We start from the raw sequence: 17,264 nt of genomic DNA, 5'->3' as shown, positions 1-17,264 counted from the left end.
TTCTTACACCATGTGTTTCTTATTAAACAGTAAATCAGTTTTATGAAAATTTTGTGCAGGTATACTTCTGATCATTCTATTTTGAGACTTTTTTCCGCACTAATCCCTACATAAAACTTAAGTCTTTAGAAAATGTATAAGTTGTCCTCAGTAACCTAGAATATACTTCTTTTAATAAGTAGAGATTTTATATATAAGTGGAATTATTTACTTTGGATTTAGGTAAGCATTTTAAATAGCATTTTTATTACCAAAACACATGGAGGGTAGTTTATTTTTTAGTCCACATGGTTTGTTTAGGTCAGAGTTATTTGATCTTATGTTTTCTGGCTTACGTTTTATTGCTTAATACTGAGATCTAGGAATCTTTTATCCGGTTTTTGAATTGTCATTTTAAGTAGATTGGTAACTTACTCACATATGTGAAGTTTTACTGTATATTTAATGAAAGGGATACACACACAAAAAGTGCATATTTGACTTGTTTTTCCCTTCTTTTAGAAATCTTTTAATCATTCAGAGTCAATTTTCATAATAACAGTTGGCTTCAGAAAATTATCCTTTTTTCTCAGTAGTTGAAGGCTGTTTTCAGAAATTTTGTTCATCTTAGGTAGAATGCTAGACCACTTCAATTTCACGTTTTCTGATGTTGTCCATCATACTTCTAAGAGGGTTAGGTTCACTTTTCAAGTCTTTAACAGTTTTGTTTTTTACACAGCAGCAACAGTCAAGCACTTCATAAAGGAAAGCCAGCACCACTAAAGATACCACTGTAAATATAAATAAAAGCAGAATGACAAAGCAGGCAGTGTTCCAGTTATCATGAAAAGGGTAAATTTTTTGAACTTGAAAACCAAGGTACTGATAAACAGATGTAGTGGTTTCATTCCAGAGGCTGGAGCTCAGGGAGGCCATTCTTAGGGATTGTACTTCTTGTATTGCCCTTGTGAATCTGTAAAAAGGTAGAAAATGAATATATGTAACCAAATTCTAAAGATTTGTCAATTCAAGTCTTAGTTCTAATATTTGTTAGAAAATTTTTATAGGTAACACGAGTTGTCTTATTTTCTGCCAGAATTAATACCCAAATGACATTTTGAATTTTTTCTGTATTTTATGTACTATATATTTTTTATGTTTATCGTTTGCTAGACAAATATATAATATGTTTAAGATTTCTATACAAAAGTTAACTGCTTAATAGAAGTGGGAAAAGAGAAGCCGAATTGGTTTAAAATTTGACTAAAGTAGTGGTCAGTGATCTGTTAACTACAAAAAATTTTAGTGTTTTAAGGTGGTGGTCTTCAGTTTGCCTCCTGACCCCGCCCCCCCCCCCCAAAAGCTTTTCTCATTACCTTTGCGGATCCTTCTCACCTTTTGGCTCAGTGTATTTCTGTCTCCTATTTCCAGTCCTTTAAACTTCGAGGACAGGTGACCTGAATCAGGAAATAGTGCCTGAGTGAAAAATACTAGAGAAAGAAAAGCTAAATAATGACAATTTTCAGAATAAGGATAATAAAATTTTAGGTTCAAGTTGCCTGTGAAGAGATCTTAATCTTAGGATTTATTTTTTGTTATGTATATGATAGTATTAACTGTTTCATATAGCTATGGACATGAGTATTTCAAACAGACAATCAGCATCCCAGGTGTATTGATTATTAAATTATTATTCCATTTCACAAAATTAACCATTAACTATTAAAAGTTTTAGTATTTTTTTTTATTTTTTTAAAGATTTTATTTATTTATTTGACAGAGATAGAGACAGCCAGCGAGAGAGGGAACACAAGCAGGGGGAGTGGGAGAGGAAGAAGCAGGCTCATAGCAGAGGAGCCTGATGTGGGGCTCGAACCCATAACGCCGGGATCACGCCCTGAGCTGAAGGCAGACGCTTAACCACTGTGCCACCCAGGCACCCCAGTATTTTTTTTTTTTTAAAGATTTTATTTATTTATTTGACAGAGGGAAAGACAGCCAGCGAGAGAGGGAACACAAGCAGGGGGAGTGGGAGAGGAAGAAGCAGGCTCCCAGGCGGAGGAGCCGGATGTGGGACTCGATCCCGAAACGCCGGGATCATGCCCTGAGCCGAAGGCAGACGCTTAACGACTGAGCCACCCAGGCGCCCCTAAAGTTTTAGTATTCTTGCATTAAGTTTTGCTCTTGTTGACTTGATACTTGTTAGACCCTAAATGGGATGCTAAGGATTGAGGATTGTATTACCTTGATCTTTCAGAAGTGTCCTTTAAACTTATTTTAAGAAATTATAAAATGCTTTTATACTAAGAAGATTTTGGAAATAAGAGGAAAAAAATCCACTGTTAATTCAATAGCTGCTGTCAGTTTGCTTTATTTTATTAAAGAAATGACTTAGTTTGCGTGATTTTTCTTTACCACATAGTTGTAAGTAAATTTTCATTCATTCTTGTAAATAAATGTTTATTGATTACCTACTGTATACCAAATAGTTTTCTAAATGCTGGAGATACTTGTGTATGTTTCAATTAAAGGAAACTTTAAGGTAGAAGAGTGTAAGAGTATAATGAGGGGCACCTGGGTGGCTCAGTCAGTTGAGCATCCGACTCTTGGTTTCAAGTGGAGAGACTGAGCCCCACGTGGAGACCCATGCTGGGCGGGGAGTGTGCTTGAGGTTCTCTCCCTCTGTCTCCCTCTGCCCCTGCTCGCACATGCACGCTCTTGCTCTCTCTAGAATAAATCTTTAAAAAAAAAAAAAAAAGTGGGGCGTCTGGGTGGCATAGTTGGTTAAGCGTCCAACTCTTGGTTTTGGCTCAGGTGGTGATCTCTGGGTTGTGTGATCAAGCCCCTCACTGGGCTCTGTGCTCAGTATGTGGAGTCTGCTCTCTCTCCCTCTCCCTCTGCTCCTCTAGCTCGTGCACTCTCTTTCCCCCCCCACCTCTAAAATAAATAAATAAATAAATCTTTATATGTTAATTAAATTGAATTTAAATTTAAAAATTAAGAAAAAACCATAAAAACATTAAGAGAAGGCCTGAGTAGAAGCCAAATCAAACCATTACAAATAAATAAAATATGTAAATAAATAAATCTTTAAAAAAAGTGTGATGAACCCTGATAGGCTCATAATATAGCTTCAATTATCAGTTCGTCTGTACCTCTACCCATTTGCTTCTACCTGTAGATTATTTTGAAGCAAATTGTAGACATCATCACTTCATCTAGACATAGTCAGTGTATATCTCTTAAAAGGTGAGAATTCTGTTTTTAAATATAACTACAATATCATTTTCACATCAAAAAATATGAAAAGGTGACTTTAAAAAAACCCCAAAGCCGTAACAGTATAATTCCTTCAATTTCTTTGTTTTCTTTATAAATGTAATTTAAAAACTTTGACATTGATAAGTTAATATTTTGTAAGTTTTTTGTTTTCTATGTTTTTATTTTTATTTTTAAGTAAACTCTATGCCCAACATGGGGCTTGAACTCACAATCTCGAGATCAAGGGTCATATGTTCTACTGACTGAGCCACCCATTTATCCCAAAGGTTTTTGTTTTCTATCTTAAATCACATTTACTTGGCAAGTAACTTCACTTCTCTGGATGGACTTGGTTTCTTTTTTGTGTATTTTAAAGGTTAAATTGATGATCTGAGGCCAGAAGTAAGGGCTTAAATTCATTTGTTCTTTTTGGATTTAAGAATCCTTCAGTTTCATGGTTTGTGGTGATCCTTCATCTTGAAACGAGAGACAACAGACTAGTGGACAGTAACTGAATCAATTGCTTTTATTAGTTCTGGGACATCCAAAAATACATTGTCTGGAATACTGGTATGGGAGGAACTTCCCGGTATATTACAGTATTTTCAAACTGTCTGGGGGACCCAGCCTTTTAGAGTTACCTTCTTTTATCCCTTAGGTTTAGCTCCTCTTAGTGTATTCGTATAGAAAGGGGGGCTGCTCTGTTGCATACCTCCAGGGAACACCATTTGTATGGTATTGTAGCGTGCCATACAATACACTGTAAGTGGTGCGCCCTTCCTCCAACTTCTGCGGTGTTGCTGCTTCTCATTCTAATCACCATGCACACAAGTAGTGAAGTAACCCATAGAAACTGACTCAAATGGAGGGAATGTTAGTCCTTTTCCACCTAGCCTTCATAAAAGAGTAGTGATGGGTGTGTACAACGCAATTGCCTAAAAAATATTCAGCTTTGGAACTCCTTTAAAATTTTTAGTATGACTACAATGTGATATTCCTGGGAGGGGTAGCACACATTGTTAGTTATTTTTACTTTAGTGCGAAGGAGTTTCAGGTCCTTTTGAAAAACAGAGCATATGGAGGAGGAGAGGAAGAATAGGATCTTGAGGAAATAGAGCACAGTGCCATTTATTGTATGGGTAGATTAAGAGCAGGGCAAGAATCACTGGAGGGTCTATCTAATATTTTACCTGGGCTAACCTGGGCTCTCCAGCATTGATGCGAACATTCCTTAGACTTTCTGTTAAGGCCTTTCAGGTTGATTCCTTTGTTGTTTTGTTTTATTAAGTAATCTCTACACCCAGTATGGGGCTGGAACTGATAAGCCTGAGATCAAGAGTCACACGCACGCTTCACAGACTGAGCCAGCCAGGTGCCCTAGTTTGATTCCTTTTTAAAATCTGGGAATCTCTTTCCACATCATGTCCCTTAAATTAGTTTAGTGTAGGGGCACCTGGGTGGCTCAGTGGGTTGAGCATCCGACTCTTGGTTTTGGCTCAGGTCATGATCTCCGGTTGTGAGATTGAACCCTGGGTGGGGCTCTTCACTCAGTGGGGAGTCTGCTTGGGACTCTTTCTCTCAAATAAATAAACCTTTAAAAAAATTAGTTTAATGTACCTTATTAATTTAATGTTAACTTAAAATGTCATTTCATTAGTGATTTCAGAAACCTTATAGTAATTTTTTTTACATTATAATAATTTTAAATAAAAAAAGCTTCACTAATAATCCTGTCTTCCTAACATAGCCGACTTTTGTTTCTTCTAGAAATTGGCTACATAAATCTATAATTCATACTTGGTTGAAATTATACTGAAGTTACTACTTTGTATTTTAACTCTTTATGAGTAGGGATTTCTTATTTGTATTGACTTTATTTTTTTATTTTATTTTTTTAAAAGATTATTTATTTGACACAGAGAGAGAGAGACAGTCAGTGAGAGAGGGATCACAAGCAGGGGGAGCGGGAGAGGAAGAAGCAGGATCCCAGCGGAGGAGCCCGATGTGGGGCTCGATCCCGGACCGCCAGGATCACGCCCTGAGCTGAAGGCAGATGCCCAACGACTGAGCCACCCAGGCGCCCCTATATGACTTTAAAACTGAAGAGAAGTGGGCTGTCTGGGTGGCTCAGCCAGTTAAGCGTCTGCCTTTGGCTCTGGTCATGATGCCAGGGTCCTGGGATTGAGCCCCGTGTCAGGCTCTCTGCTCAGCAGGTGCCGCCTCCTCCCTCCCCCTCTGCATGCTTCTCCCCCTGCTTGTGTGTTTGCTCTCTCTGTGTCAAATAAATAAATAAAATCTAAAAAAAACCCAAAACTTTAAAAAAATAAAACTGAGGAGAAATTGTAAAGACTAATAATGTAAGTTTCTATTTCAAAATGAAATTTTAGAATTACTGGAAAGTTGGTATAAAGGAACTTTATAATCTATTTATTTTTGAGGTACAAGTGAATTGCTTAAAATTTTAACTTTATAGTCTATTTTTTAAAGAAGATTTATTTGAGAGAGAGAAAGAGCACCTGTGTGTGAATGAGCATCGGGTACGGGAGGTACAGAGGGAGTGGGGGAGAATCCCAAGCAGACTCCCTACTGACCGTGGAGCCAACTCTGGGCTCAATCCCATGACCCTGAGATCACCACCACCTGAGCTGAAACCAGGAGTAGATGTTCAACCCACCGAGCCACCTAAGTGTCCCAATATTCTGTTTATTTTTGAGGTACAAGTGAACTATTTAAAATTTTTTCAAGCCCTCTCATGCCCCCTCCCCCTAAAATGGAGGGAGGGAAGGGAGAAGGCGGAGCAGCAGACACAAACTAAATTCGGTTATTTGAAGTTAACTTGTACCCATCAGTGAACCATTCTTGTTAAAATCGGTATATCCGTACAATTGATTATTGTGTGTGGATGAGGTAACTGTGTGGTGAGAAAGATTTTTAGGATCTGTAAAGTGAAAAGACTAAGATGCAGGACAGTATGTATAGGAAAGGGGGAAATAATATGCATTTTTATTTGCTTGTATCTGCACAAAAGTTTTGGAAGGAGTTATATAAGAAATTAATAACAATGATTACTTGTGTGGTTGGTTGGAGAGTAGAGCTGGGAAACAGGGATCTGTGTGAGATTGCTCAAGGTGTATCTTGTTATATTTAGTTTTTTGAACCATTTGAATATAGTACTTACCTAAAACCCAAGCTAATATATTTTAAAAGTATTTCTTGCCTTTGGTTTTATGTATCTATTGTGTTACATTGTGTTATATATCTATTTAATACATTTATTGAGTTTTCTGGATTCTAAAAAAACTAGAATCAGTAAACACTGTCATTTTGATTAGAAATGTCTAAGCAGTTTAAGGAAGAGTATACACATGTCGTAAATGATGACAGTTTATGTTGTAAATGATGACAGGTTGCCTCTTATGTGAGTGTATTGATAACTGATGAGCAATTCAAAACATTCACTTGTTAGTTAGCTTCTGGGCATATCTGAAAAAAGTAAACGGTGATATATGGAGTCATTTTGTACCTTAAATTTAATGTGGTTTATTCTTTTTAAGTACAGCAGAGCTCTAGCAATTTTTTGTGCTAAATTTAGGGTAAGATCTCAAACTTACTTTAATGGAGTAGACATATAATTAGATGTGCAGAAAGATGATACTAGAATTTTCTCATATTCTAAGAGTGTTTTTGAAATTAAAATGTAAATTTGTATCAAATAGCTGCTATATACATGCTTTATGAAAAAAAAAAGACTAAATGGTAAAAAAAAAAAATTACTTTTTTGAATCCCCATCCCTTTAATTTCGTTACAGAGATGGGGAGTGTTAAAGTAAATTTTATATATATATATATATATATATATATAAATTTTTTTAGTTTATTTTTGATATATTCTCTTCACCTATTTTTCCTTCCATTTCAGAAGGGCTTATTGGGGGCTAGGATTTCAAACTGTTCTGGAACCTTGAATTGTCAGATCAGAATAAGATTATGCTTTTGCTCTAATTATGGTGAAAGCCCTTGAGTTGAATTCTCTAGTGTCTTTAAACATATCACTTTGGAATATGATCAATTAATCATATTGGCCTTTAAATATAGAGAAGCTCACCCAGCCCTGGAACTCTCTGAGATAGGCCATGCGTCTAGTCAGTTTGGTGGAAGAGCAATAAACCTGCATCTGTGCTAACTATAAATATATCACCAGTAAGATGTAGGCTGATTATAGTGCTAATAATGGAGGTGGTAGGGCTTTTTCTGTTTACAGTTTACCTGAAATTTCAGTTACAAGTTAACTGTTTTATTTGACAAGGTTGTTTTTATTTATCTGAGACTTTTTTTGGCTCCCATACTTTGTACAGCAAGCAGGAATATTTTCTAGGTAGTTAACCCCATTGTTCTGAACCTGGGGAGATGTAGTATCCTCTTACAGCAACCTTTAGGCTTTGTGAAGGATGCTTTGCTCATGCTGGCTGAATGCTGAATAAGAAATAGAAGGAATAAAAATTACGAAAATAGTCTTTTACAATTTAAATAGATTTATCAGCAAAGAAAAAGTCAGAAGTTGGATCTTTAGATCAGTATGTGTGGGTAATATCCTGGAACTTCGGCATCTGCTAAATGATATTTTCATGCTCGACTATTATAAAATTAGAAATTTGGTCAGTAGTTGATACTAATTTTTAGTAGACATGAGTAGTTCCTCTGAGCCATGAAAGTGATCTTATTACCTACCTTGAAAGGTACCATATCTTCCTTCCTTAACCAGTTCTTCTTAAAACATATTTTTATTTTAAAATGTAGTTTATCAAAAAGACTTGCTCTTTTTTTTTTTAGGAATCAGTTGAAGAATAATTTTAACATATTGAAATATGGTTATGAATATTTTGTGGCATATAAAAAATGAAAGGCTATTAAAGAGGGTTATCATTTAATAATAGAATGGCTTGTATATTATAGTAATATAGATTTTAAAATTTAACCATAAGGAATTATTTTAGTTAAAATGTTAGGAAAGTCTGAAGTTCTACAGATAACCTCTTTGGCTATAGTATAATGCAGCCTATTTAATGATACCTTTATGGTCTTCTTATTTTTATGTAAAAATCGCAGTTGTTACAATTTCTTGGCATTCTCTGCATCTATACTCAAAGTCAAATAAACAGTTTTGAGCTATTTTCTCATTTGTTAAGATAAAACAAACTTTCCTGTAAGTAACTGCTTTTTACCAGCCAATATAATTTGCACATATAATCAGAAAGCTTTAATCCAGGATTTGCTTTTAGTCTAGATTTTTCTTTAAGAAAAATCCTTTGTTAAGGCAGACCAAACTGCTGAAATGAAATAGCTCGGAAAAAAATAAATTAGCAAATAACCACTTAACATTAAATGCTTATGGTTTACTCTATGGTCTGGATATAGATCAGGTTCATAGAAAATCTCATGAATTTTCCATAAGGCACAGATGGTAAGGGTGCTTATCAAATAGCACAAGGCAGTCTTCACATTTTCATAATAAAATCCTACCAAGCAGTGAAATGAATACATTGCTTTTTTTGGTCTTTCGTAGGAACAAAGCTTTCTGCTTTTTATGGTAAAATATTTTTATATTACGTTATAAGGACATGTATTACTAAATGAAAGAGATCGTATAAACCTACCTCTTGTCTGAAGGCTGCTGTTGAAGCGATGGTATCGTCTGTTTGTAATGCAGTCCAGTGCACATCCAAGATGGAGCTGTGCTTCTATTGGTTGAACCACAATGCAGCTGACAGTTTCCTCTTCGTTCATTTGCATTAAGTCCTGCCACCCTTAAGTGTAAATCATTCATAAACTTGAATAGAGCTGTCTAGGATATCAACTGTCACCTCTTTTTCTTGCCTTATTTTTTTGTCCTTAAGCTAAATTTCTGCAAAGGAATTTGAGTTAGTAACAAACTGATGATTCCTTAGTGTTTAACCATAAAATTTCAGATCCTTCAGTGAGTATTTCCCTGCTAGGGCTAAAAGGTAATGTCGAGAGAGGTAGTAACCTAGGAAACAAACAGCCCAGGTTTACCAGCTTGATATTTCCTCTAGGAAGTGGGCATAAAATCTCACAAATGATATTTTCTTTCCGTACTTGTGTTATATGTAAATCTTGTCCTCTGGTAGTGATTATTTCCATGTGGTGGTTTGATTTAGGAGAAATTCTAAGGGAGAAGAAAGGTTTTCAGCTCTACTAGTTGGGAGAGGGTTAGTTTTGGTAGGTATACACTGACATTAAAAAGCAATCTGTGACATTTAAATGGTAACAAAGAAATCAAAGGTACAGCATAGAGAATATAGTTAATGGTATTGTAATAGTGTTGTATGGTGATAGATAGCAGCTACACTTGTGAGATAGCATAATGTATAGAGAAGTTGAATGACTGTGTTGTACACCTGAAACTAGTGTAACATTGTGTGTCAAGTGTACTCAAAAGAAAAATTTTTTAAATTTCTTTCAAAATTTATTTTAGAGCACGAGTGGGAGGAATGGAGGGAGAGATGATGTCAGGTAGACTCCACATGGAGCCTGAGGCAGGGCTCGATCCCTGACCCCGAGATCATAACCTGAGCCCAAACCAAGAATCAGCACTCAACTGACTGTGCCACTCAGGTGCCCCTCAAAAAATTTTTTAAAAAATGGAAAAAGAATCCTCAACTGAATGTTTGAAGATAGAAAATTTTTATTTATGGGTTATTATTTAGAGTTGTGTGTGGTCCAAGCATAATAATCAAGGTTTTAAATTATGAGTGGGGGGCCCCTGGGTGGCTCAGTCGTTAAGCGTCTGCCTTCAGCTCAGGGCGTGATCCCAGCATTCTGGGATTGAGCCCCACATCAGGCTCCTCTGCTGGGAGCCTGCTTCATCCTCTCCCACTCCCCCTGCTTGTGTTCCCTCTCTCGCTGGCTGTCTCTCTGTCTGTCAAATAAATAAATAAAATCTTAAAAAAAAAATTATGGAGTGGCTGTTACAGCAACAGCACACTGGGTAAATGCTTGCTGTGCAGACTTTATAGTTTGCATTTTTTAAAAAAAGATTTTATTTATTAAAGGGAGAGAGAGTGCGAGTGGGTGGAGGAGCAGAGGAGTAGGGAGAGGGTGGGGGAAAGAATCTCAAGCACACTCTGCACTGAGAGCAGAGCCCAATCCAGGACTTGATCCCACGACCCTGAGATCATGACCTGAGCCAAAATCAAGAGTCGGACACTCAACTTGACTGAGCCACCCAGGTGCCACCACACTATTTTTTAAAATTATAGATAAACTAGCATATTAGTTTTTGGACCATAAAGGGGTGCATAGACTCTTACTATCTTTGTTCATTCAGCTAATGCTTACTCAGTGTTTACTCTGCCTGGCATTGAGCTAAATGTTCAAGACTCCATGATACATAAAACCACATGTAGTTCATGATTGAGTGTTTATATAGTGCCTATCCTTAACATAGTGTCATCTGCTTTTCATAATGTTCCCAGTTAGTTGTTTATATAGGCATATAGGATAAATTCAATATTTTACTAAAGTTAAACAAGAAAACATTATATCTGCATTTATGAATTTTTATACTCTGACAAAATAATAGCCAATTTCAGATGGAATAGTCTGTACTAAAGACTAGTTTATGATTCTTTTTAAAAAAGATTTTATTTATTTGACACAGAGAGCACAAGCAGGGGGAGCAGCAGGCAGAGGGGGAAGGAGAAGCAGGCTCTCTGCTGAGCAGGGAGCCCGACGTGGGGCTCGAACCCAGGACCCTGGGATCATGACCTGAGCCGGAAGGCAGACGCTTAACTGACTGAGCCACCCAGGCGCCCCTAGTTAATGATTCTTATACAAGGCCGGATCAGTGTTTACAACTGAATTTGAATCTGTATTCTTCTACTTAGTACTCTCACTTTTCTTATGTTTTAAAGGGGACAATGTTACCTCTTAAATAGGGTTTTTCAGAGGGAATAAATGAGAAAATATTTAGCATGGCACGTGGCAAATAATAAGCATTCAGTAAATGTTACTTTTATTGTTAAAGTGTGCTGAACGCCTTGGGAAAATGAACCACAGGTAGTGTTTCATAATTGAAATAATGTGAAAGCATACCTGTAAGGCATCCATAAGATTACTTTTGGAAACATAGTAGGCTATAATGTGCAGATTAGGTTGCTGTCAAAATTATAACTGATTCTTAAAAGGAAAACTGCATATCAAGTCTCATTTTTTTCTGTAATTATTTTTTAAAGATTTTATCCATTTATTTGACAGAGACACAGCGAGAGAGGGAACACAAGCAGGGGAAGTGGGAGAGGGAGAAGCAGGCCCCCGCTGAGCTCGATCCCAGGACCGTGGGATCACTACCGAGCTGAAGGCAGATGCTTAATAACTGAGCCACCCAGGCACCCCTCAAGTCTCATTTTAGTCTCAAAAAAACAAAACAAAACAGAAACAAAAACCAAAAAGCATAAACTTTTCATAAACTAATCTGGAAGAAGTATTATGTTGCCATCTGAAAGCTATTCTTTTGGATCTCTGACAGTTGTTACATTTGACTTGCATTGTTCTAATGCATTCTTTTGTTTAAATTATTATTACCAAGCTAGTGCCAGAGATAACCCCCCCACCTTTTATTTTTAACCTCTTCCTTTGTGGATCAGCAGCCACAGGGGAACTTAATATATCTGAGTTGATGATTTGTTAATAGAATGTGTACTTCTGAAATGTTTTTCTAGTATTTATGAGTTTTTTTTTTTAACTGTTCCTCCTTATGACTAATGGAATGCACCTGTGATTCATTATAGCATTAGGATTTCTGCCTATAAAATGCAACAAAATGATACATGTTCTGAAACAAATTGTCTTCTATACAGATTTCTCGTTTTGAACTATCATCCTTTTTTAAGCAACCATGTTTATGCAGTGGCAGTGCCTATGAATTTTTTCCTTTTTTAAAATAATTTTTTTCCCTAATTAATCTCTAAAGTTTAACTAGTTGTGGTATCATTTCTTTTATTAATTCCTATTAGTTCCCATTTGTTTTAAGTTGAGAGGCAGAAATTGATGTAATAGGTGATAAATGGAACTTTTTATCCCTTGGAAGTAATTGACTCATTTCTCATGGTTTTAAGTCTGTTAGAAAAGCTCTGTGGATCAGTTTGAGACTTGTATTGTCCTCTTGCTTAAAAAGCCATGCTTCTAATCTTGGGGATAAATCTAATCATAATTAAGGGAACAGTGAGACAAAGGTACTTACAGAGGAAATGTATTTTACTTTTTTTTTTTTTTTTTAAGTAGGCTCCATGCCCAATGTGGCGCTTGAACTCACAACCCTGAGATCGGATCAGATGCTTCACTGGCTGAGCCACCCAGGCACCCCCAGAAGAAATGTTTAATGCTTTTGAATTATTTATACTTTGTTCTTATCCTTGGTGGGAAAATTGATAAACTTATTATATACTCAAAGACTTGAAATTTCACCAAAATTTTACAGCGTAGACTTAATATTTTACTAGAGTTAAAAATCATCTTAGCTGCCTTAAAGTCATAATCAGATCTAATATGACAATGTTATAATTGTTTTTTGAACCTCATTTCCAGATCATAGCAATGGATCATTTAACTTGAAGGCTCTATCAGGAAGCTCTGGATATAAGTTTGGTGTTCTTGCTAAGATTGTGAATTACATGAAGGTAAGTACTTTTCTTAAATAACACACATTCTATTTAGCTTTTTTTTAAAGATTTTATTTATGTATTCATGAGAGACAGGCAGAGGCAGAGAGAGAAGCAGGCTCCTTGCGTGCGGAGCAGGGAGCCCGTTGCGGAACTTGATCCCAGGACCCTGGAATCACGACCTGAGCCAAAGGCAGACTCTTAACCCACTGAGCCACCCAGGCACCCATCCTGTTTAACTTTTTGGCAGAGGAGAAGAGTTGGGGTTTCAGAAATAAATTTGTATATACATATCACAATTTATCAAATCGTGTGTTTCAGTATGTGCAGTCTGTTGTATCCCTATTACATCTCAATAAAACTAAAAAAAATATGTAATGCTTCAAGCCTTTTACATTATATCAAATTAGCACTGCAGTGAGTCACTTATATATTTAATTTACATTAATTCAAGTATACAATTTAAGCCCACTATTTTACTTATAAATTATGCCCAGGCAGTAGGTACAGTAACTTCTTAATGACTCAATACTTGCAAAACCAGTGGGAAGAAGTGAGTGATTTGCAGGTTGTTACTTCCACTGATATGAAAAGTAAAAACTACAGAGTTGAGGCATATGGTGGTGATAGTTTTTTTTGCATCTTTGGAGGAGAAAACTAGAGAATTACTGAAGGTCTTAGGAAAACATTGACTCACAAAAGACTTAGAATTTAAGATTTGATGGAAGATATATTATTTTTTGAAGTAAGTTTTGAAGCTTTGATGATATGGCGTTTTGGCTTTACTGAAGACTCTGAATCCTAACTTATTAAAGTGAAATTTCATTTATAGCTAAATGACTAAATAATTTCAGATTTGCCCCCTTCTGCCAAACTCATTCCTGTTTAGTTACTAGTTGTATCTCTTGAAAAAAGTCAAAGTGCCGTATTTGTTATTTCAGATTTCAGCTACATATGGCTTAAAATGTAAATCAAGTTTTTACGTTAGGACTTTTGTAATATAAGAGACTTAATGTCTGGCTGTTTCTCAGATCTTTAGTTTGTATTTGATTTGTAGTAGATATCTGTTAGTTTATAATTTCCCATTATCAAGTAATAACACTTTGACACATATTCCCTGTTCATTCATCCATCCACCCATTCCCCCATATGGTAAGCAATTATTGAAGCCTACTATATGCTAGTTATAGCACTATTGGTGAGACTGCCCAGAAAAAAGTATGCCTTCGTGGCTGTTAGTCTCTTGAAGAAGATTGACATTCAAATGTCATGTTTGTTTGTTTATTTTGGCTTGGTTTTTTTTTTTTTTTTTTAAGATTTTATTTATTTGACAGAGAAAGAGGCAGCGAGAGAAGGAACACAAGCAGGGGAAGTGGGAGACGGAGAAGCAGGCTTCCCGTTGAGCAGGGAGCCCAATGCGGGGCTCGATCCCAGGACCCTGGGATCACGCCCTGAGCCAAAGGCAGACGCTTAATGACTGAGCCACCCAGGTGCCCCCAAATGCCATGTTTTTGCTACTCTGTTAATATAGTCTTCACTAATCTAGATGATCCTTACTTTCAGAACTTTAGGCCTGTGATCTTCAAATTTGTGCTCAATTATTTCCTGAACAGTTTTGAGAAATTGTGTATCACTTTGCACATATTTAAATTTGACAGTTTTTCAGCAAAAGTTGAGATAGTGACAAAGGATGGAATTTCTGACATATTGTAATATTTCAACAAAATACCTCTTTTGCATTTATGTAAGGGGATCTAAACCCCATTATTTATTAAAAATATAAAAACTGCTTCTGGGTGGCACAGGCGGTTGGGTGACTGACTCTTGGCATTGGCTCAGGTCGTGATCTCAAGGGTGTGAGATCGAGCTCCACGTTGGGCTTTGTGCTCAGTACGGAGTCTGCTTTAGACCCCCCCCACGTGTGTGCACACTCTCTCTACAACAGATAAATCTTTAAAAAAATTATAAAAACAAACATGATTGGAAATTTTAATTATTTTCCTTTTGAGTTTGTAAGTCTGTTCTGTTACTCCCACTGCATTTTAGCCTAATGTTATGTACTTTTATGCTTGAAAATATATGTTTTTAAAGATTTTATTTGAGAGAGAGAGCACAAACAGTGTGGGAGGGCAGAGGAAGATCAGGACCCTGAGATCATGACCTGAGCCAAAGGCAGCCACTTAACCGACTGAACCACCCAGGCGCCCCATGCTTGAAAATATTTTAATCATCATCTATCAGACATTTTTGCCACATTAATATATATATGTTAGAAATGTTTTTCTTGGGGCGCCTGAGTGGCTCAGTTGTTAAGTGTCTGCCTTCAGCTCAGGGCATGATCCGGGGGTCCTGGGATTGAGCCCTACATTGGGCTCCCTGCTCAATGGGAAGCCTGTTTCTCCCTCTCCCACCCCCCTGCTTGTGCTCCCTCTCTCACTGGCTGTCTCTCTCTCTCTCTGTCAAATAAATAAAATTTTAAACATTTTTCTTTTCTTTCTTTTTTTTTTCTTGTGACTTTAAGGTTCTAAGTACTATCACAGTTATTTTTTTTTTTTAAGATTTTATTTTTATTTATGTGACAGCCAGTGAGAGAGGGAACACAGCAGGGGAGTGGGAGAGGAAGAAGCAGGCTCCCAGTGGAGGAGCCTGATGTAGGACTCGATCCCGGAACGCCGGGATCACGCCCTGAGCCAAAGGCAGACGCTTAACGACTGCGCTACCCAGGCACCTATCACAATTATTATTAGCACACAGTTGATTAGAAAAACTCATGTATATTAAAATTTTGATAAAATTTACTTTGTATAATTACTCAACAGAGGTCCATTTTTCATTTTTTAAAAAATATTTTAAAGAGTGCATGAGCAGGGGGAGGGGCAGAGGTGGAGGATCTTCAAGCAGACTCCCTACTGAGCACAGAGCCCCACATGGGGCTGATCCCACGACCCATGAGATCATGACTTGAGCCGAAAGCAAGAGTTGAACACTTAAATTGACAGTGCCACTGAGGTGCCCCTCTGTGATTTTTTTTTTTTTTAGATTTATTCATTTTAGAGAGTGCGTGAGCAAGGGGGAGGGGCAGAGAGGGAGAGAGAATCTCAAGCAGACTCCTGCTGAGTGCAGAGACTGATGTGGGGCTTGATCTCAAGACCTTGAGACCATGACCTGAACTGCAATCAAGAGTTGGAAGCTTAACTGACTGAGCCACCCAGGCACCTCTTCCTTTTCTATGACTTATGTGTTCCTGTCTTTAGGTCATTTTCCTCTTAGGTTTTGGGGGCTGTTAAAATATTAGGAAGAGGGGCCCGAGTGGCTCAGTTGGTTAAGCTTCTGCTTTCAGCTCAGGTCATGATCCCAGAGTCCTGGGATCGAGCCCCACATAGGGGCTCTTCGCTCAGTTGGGAGTCTGCTTCTCCCTCTGCCTGCCGCTCCCCCTTTTTGTGCTTGCTCGCTCTTTCTCTCAGATAAAGTCTTAGAAAAAAATTTATTAGGAAGATTAGCTGTTTGTGATATGAGTTGAAAATATTTTTTCTCTATCATTTGATTTTATAGAGCTATGAGTTTGAACCTGATTCTGATTTTATAGTCCATTCTCTTCATCACTATAATTATATTGCCTCAAATAATACATGTTCTACATTCCCAAAAGATTCACTTGCTTGTATCTATTACTTAATGCATCTAGCATTTTAAAACTGTCTCCTAATAACAACTTCTTCCTTTAATAGACACGGCATCAGCGAGGAGATACACATCCTCTCACTTTAGAAGAAATTTTGGATGAAACACAACATTTGGATATAGGACTTAAGCAGAAGCAATGGCTAATGACAGAGGTAAGAATAGGTTTAAAATGGAGTTAAAAAACTAGTTACCATGAAATATTTGCTATAACTAAGGTTTTTAATATACTGAAATCTGATAATTATTTATTTTTTCTTAAAAGAATTGGTATAGGGTCTTTGTTTTTGTTTTTTAAACATACACATTTTTTAAGGTAGTTTGATTTGTTGACTTTCTTATGTATCTATTTAAAATGTCAAAGACTTTTAGCGTAAAAAACTATAAAGAAAATCAGTCATTGTATTAGTTCCATTTAAGTTTTTACAGAATAATTGATACTTTTTTAATTGCTAAATTTAGAGTTGTATTTTTATGTTTAGAACGTTTATTTATTTATTTTTAAAAAGATTTTATTTACTTATTTGACAGAGAGAGAGAGACAGCCAGTGAGAGAGGGAACACAAGCAGGGAGTGGGAGAGGAAGAAGCAGGATCATAGCGGAAGAGCCTGATGCGGGGCTCGATCCCAGAATGCTAGGATCATGCCCTGAGCCGAAGGCAGACG

General features: G+C 36.8%; 2 protein-coding genes across 3 annotated transcripts in view; one reads left to right on the top strand and one right to left on the bottom strand.

Moving 5' to 3' along the window:
* The window catches only part of GTF2E2 (general transcription factor IIE subunit 2), a 64,212-nt gene that overhangs the window by 14,738 nt on the left and 32,210 nt on the right, over positions 1 to 17,264 (top strand). Inside the window, exons 3-4 of the mRNA XM_002920822.4 lie at positions 12,844 to 12,935; positions 16,646 to 16,753. Of these exons, the coding sequence (XP_002920868.1) occupies positions 12,844 to 12,935; positions 16,646 to 16,753 (200 nt within the window). The remainder of the gene's footprint in view (positions 1 to 12,843; positions 12,936 to 16,645; positions 16,754 to 17,264) is intronic.
* On the bottom strand, positions 619 to 8,952 carry SMIM18 (small integral membrane protein 18). 2 transcript variants are annotated; one of them, XM_011226988.3, is made up of 3 exons: positions 8,895 to 8,952; positions 1,375 to 1,436; positions 619 to 952 (listed from the first exon to the last, which is right to left on the bottom strand). In XM_011226988.3, exon 3 carries the CDS (start codon positions 913 to 915, stop codon positions 619 to 621), a length of 297 nt encoding a protein of 98 aa, XP_011225290.1. In that variant the 5' UTR covers positions 916 to 952; positions 1,375 to 1,436; positions 8,895 to 8,952. The 2 variants fall into 2 exon arrangements, with proteins under 2 accessions (XP_011225290.1, XP_034503452.1); XM_034647561.1 differs by having other exon boundaries at positions 1,356 to 1,436; positions 8,895 to 8,931.

The sequence above is a fragment of the Ailuropoda melanoleuca genome, chromosome 18 (assembly GCF_002007445.2).
Source record: "Ailuropoda melanoleuca isolate Jingjing chromosome 18, ASM200744v2, whole genome shotgun sequence".
In the NCBI taxonomy this organism is placed as follows: Eukaryota; Metazoa; Chordata; class Mammalia; order Carnivora; family Ursidae; genus Ailuropoda; species Ailuropoda melanoleuca.
Note: the sequence above shows the minus strand (reverse complement) of the source record. Positions and strands in the feature narration are given on the sequence as shown.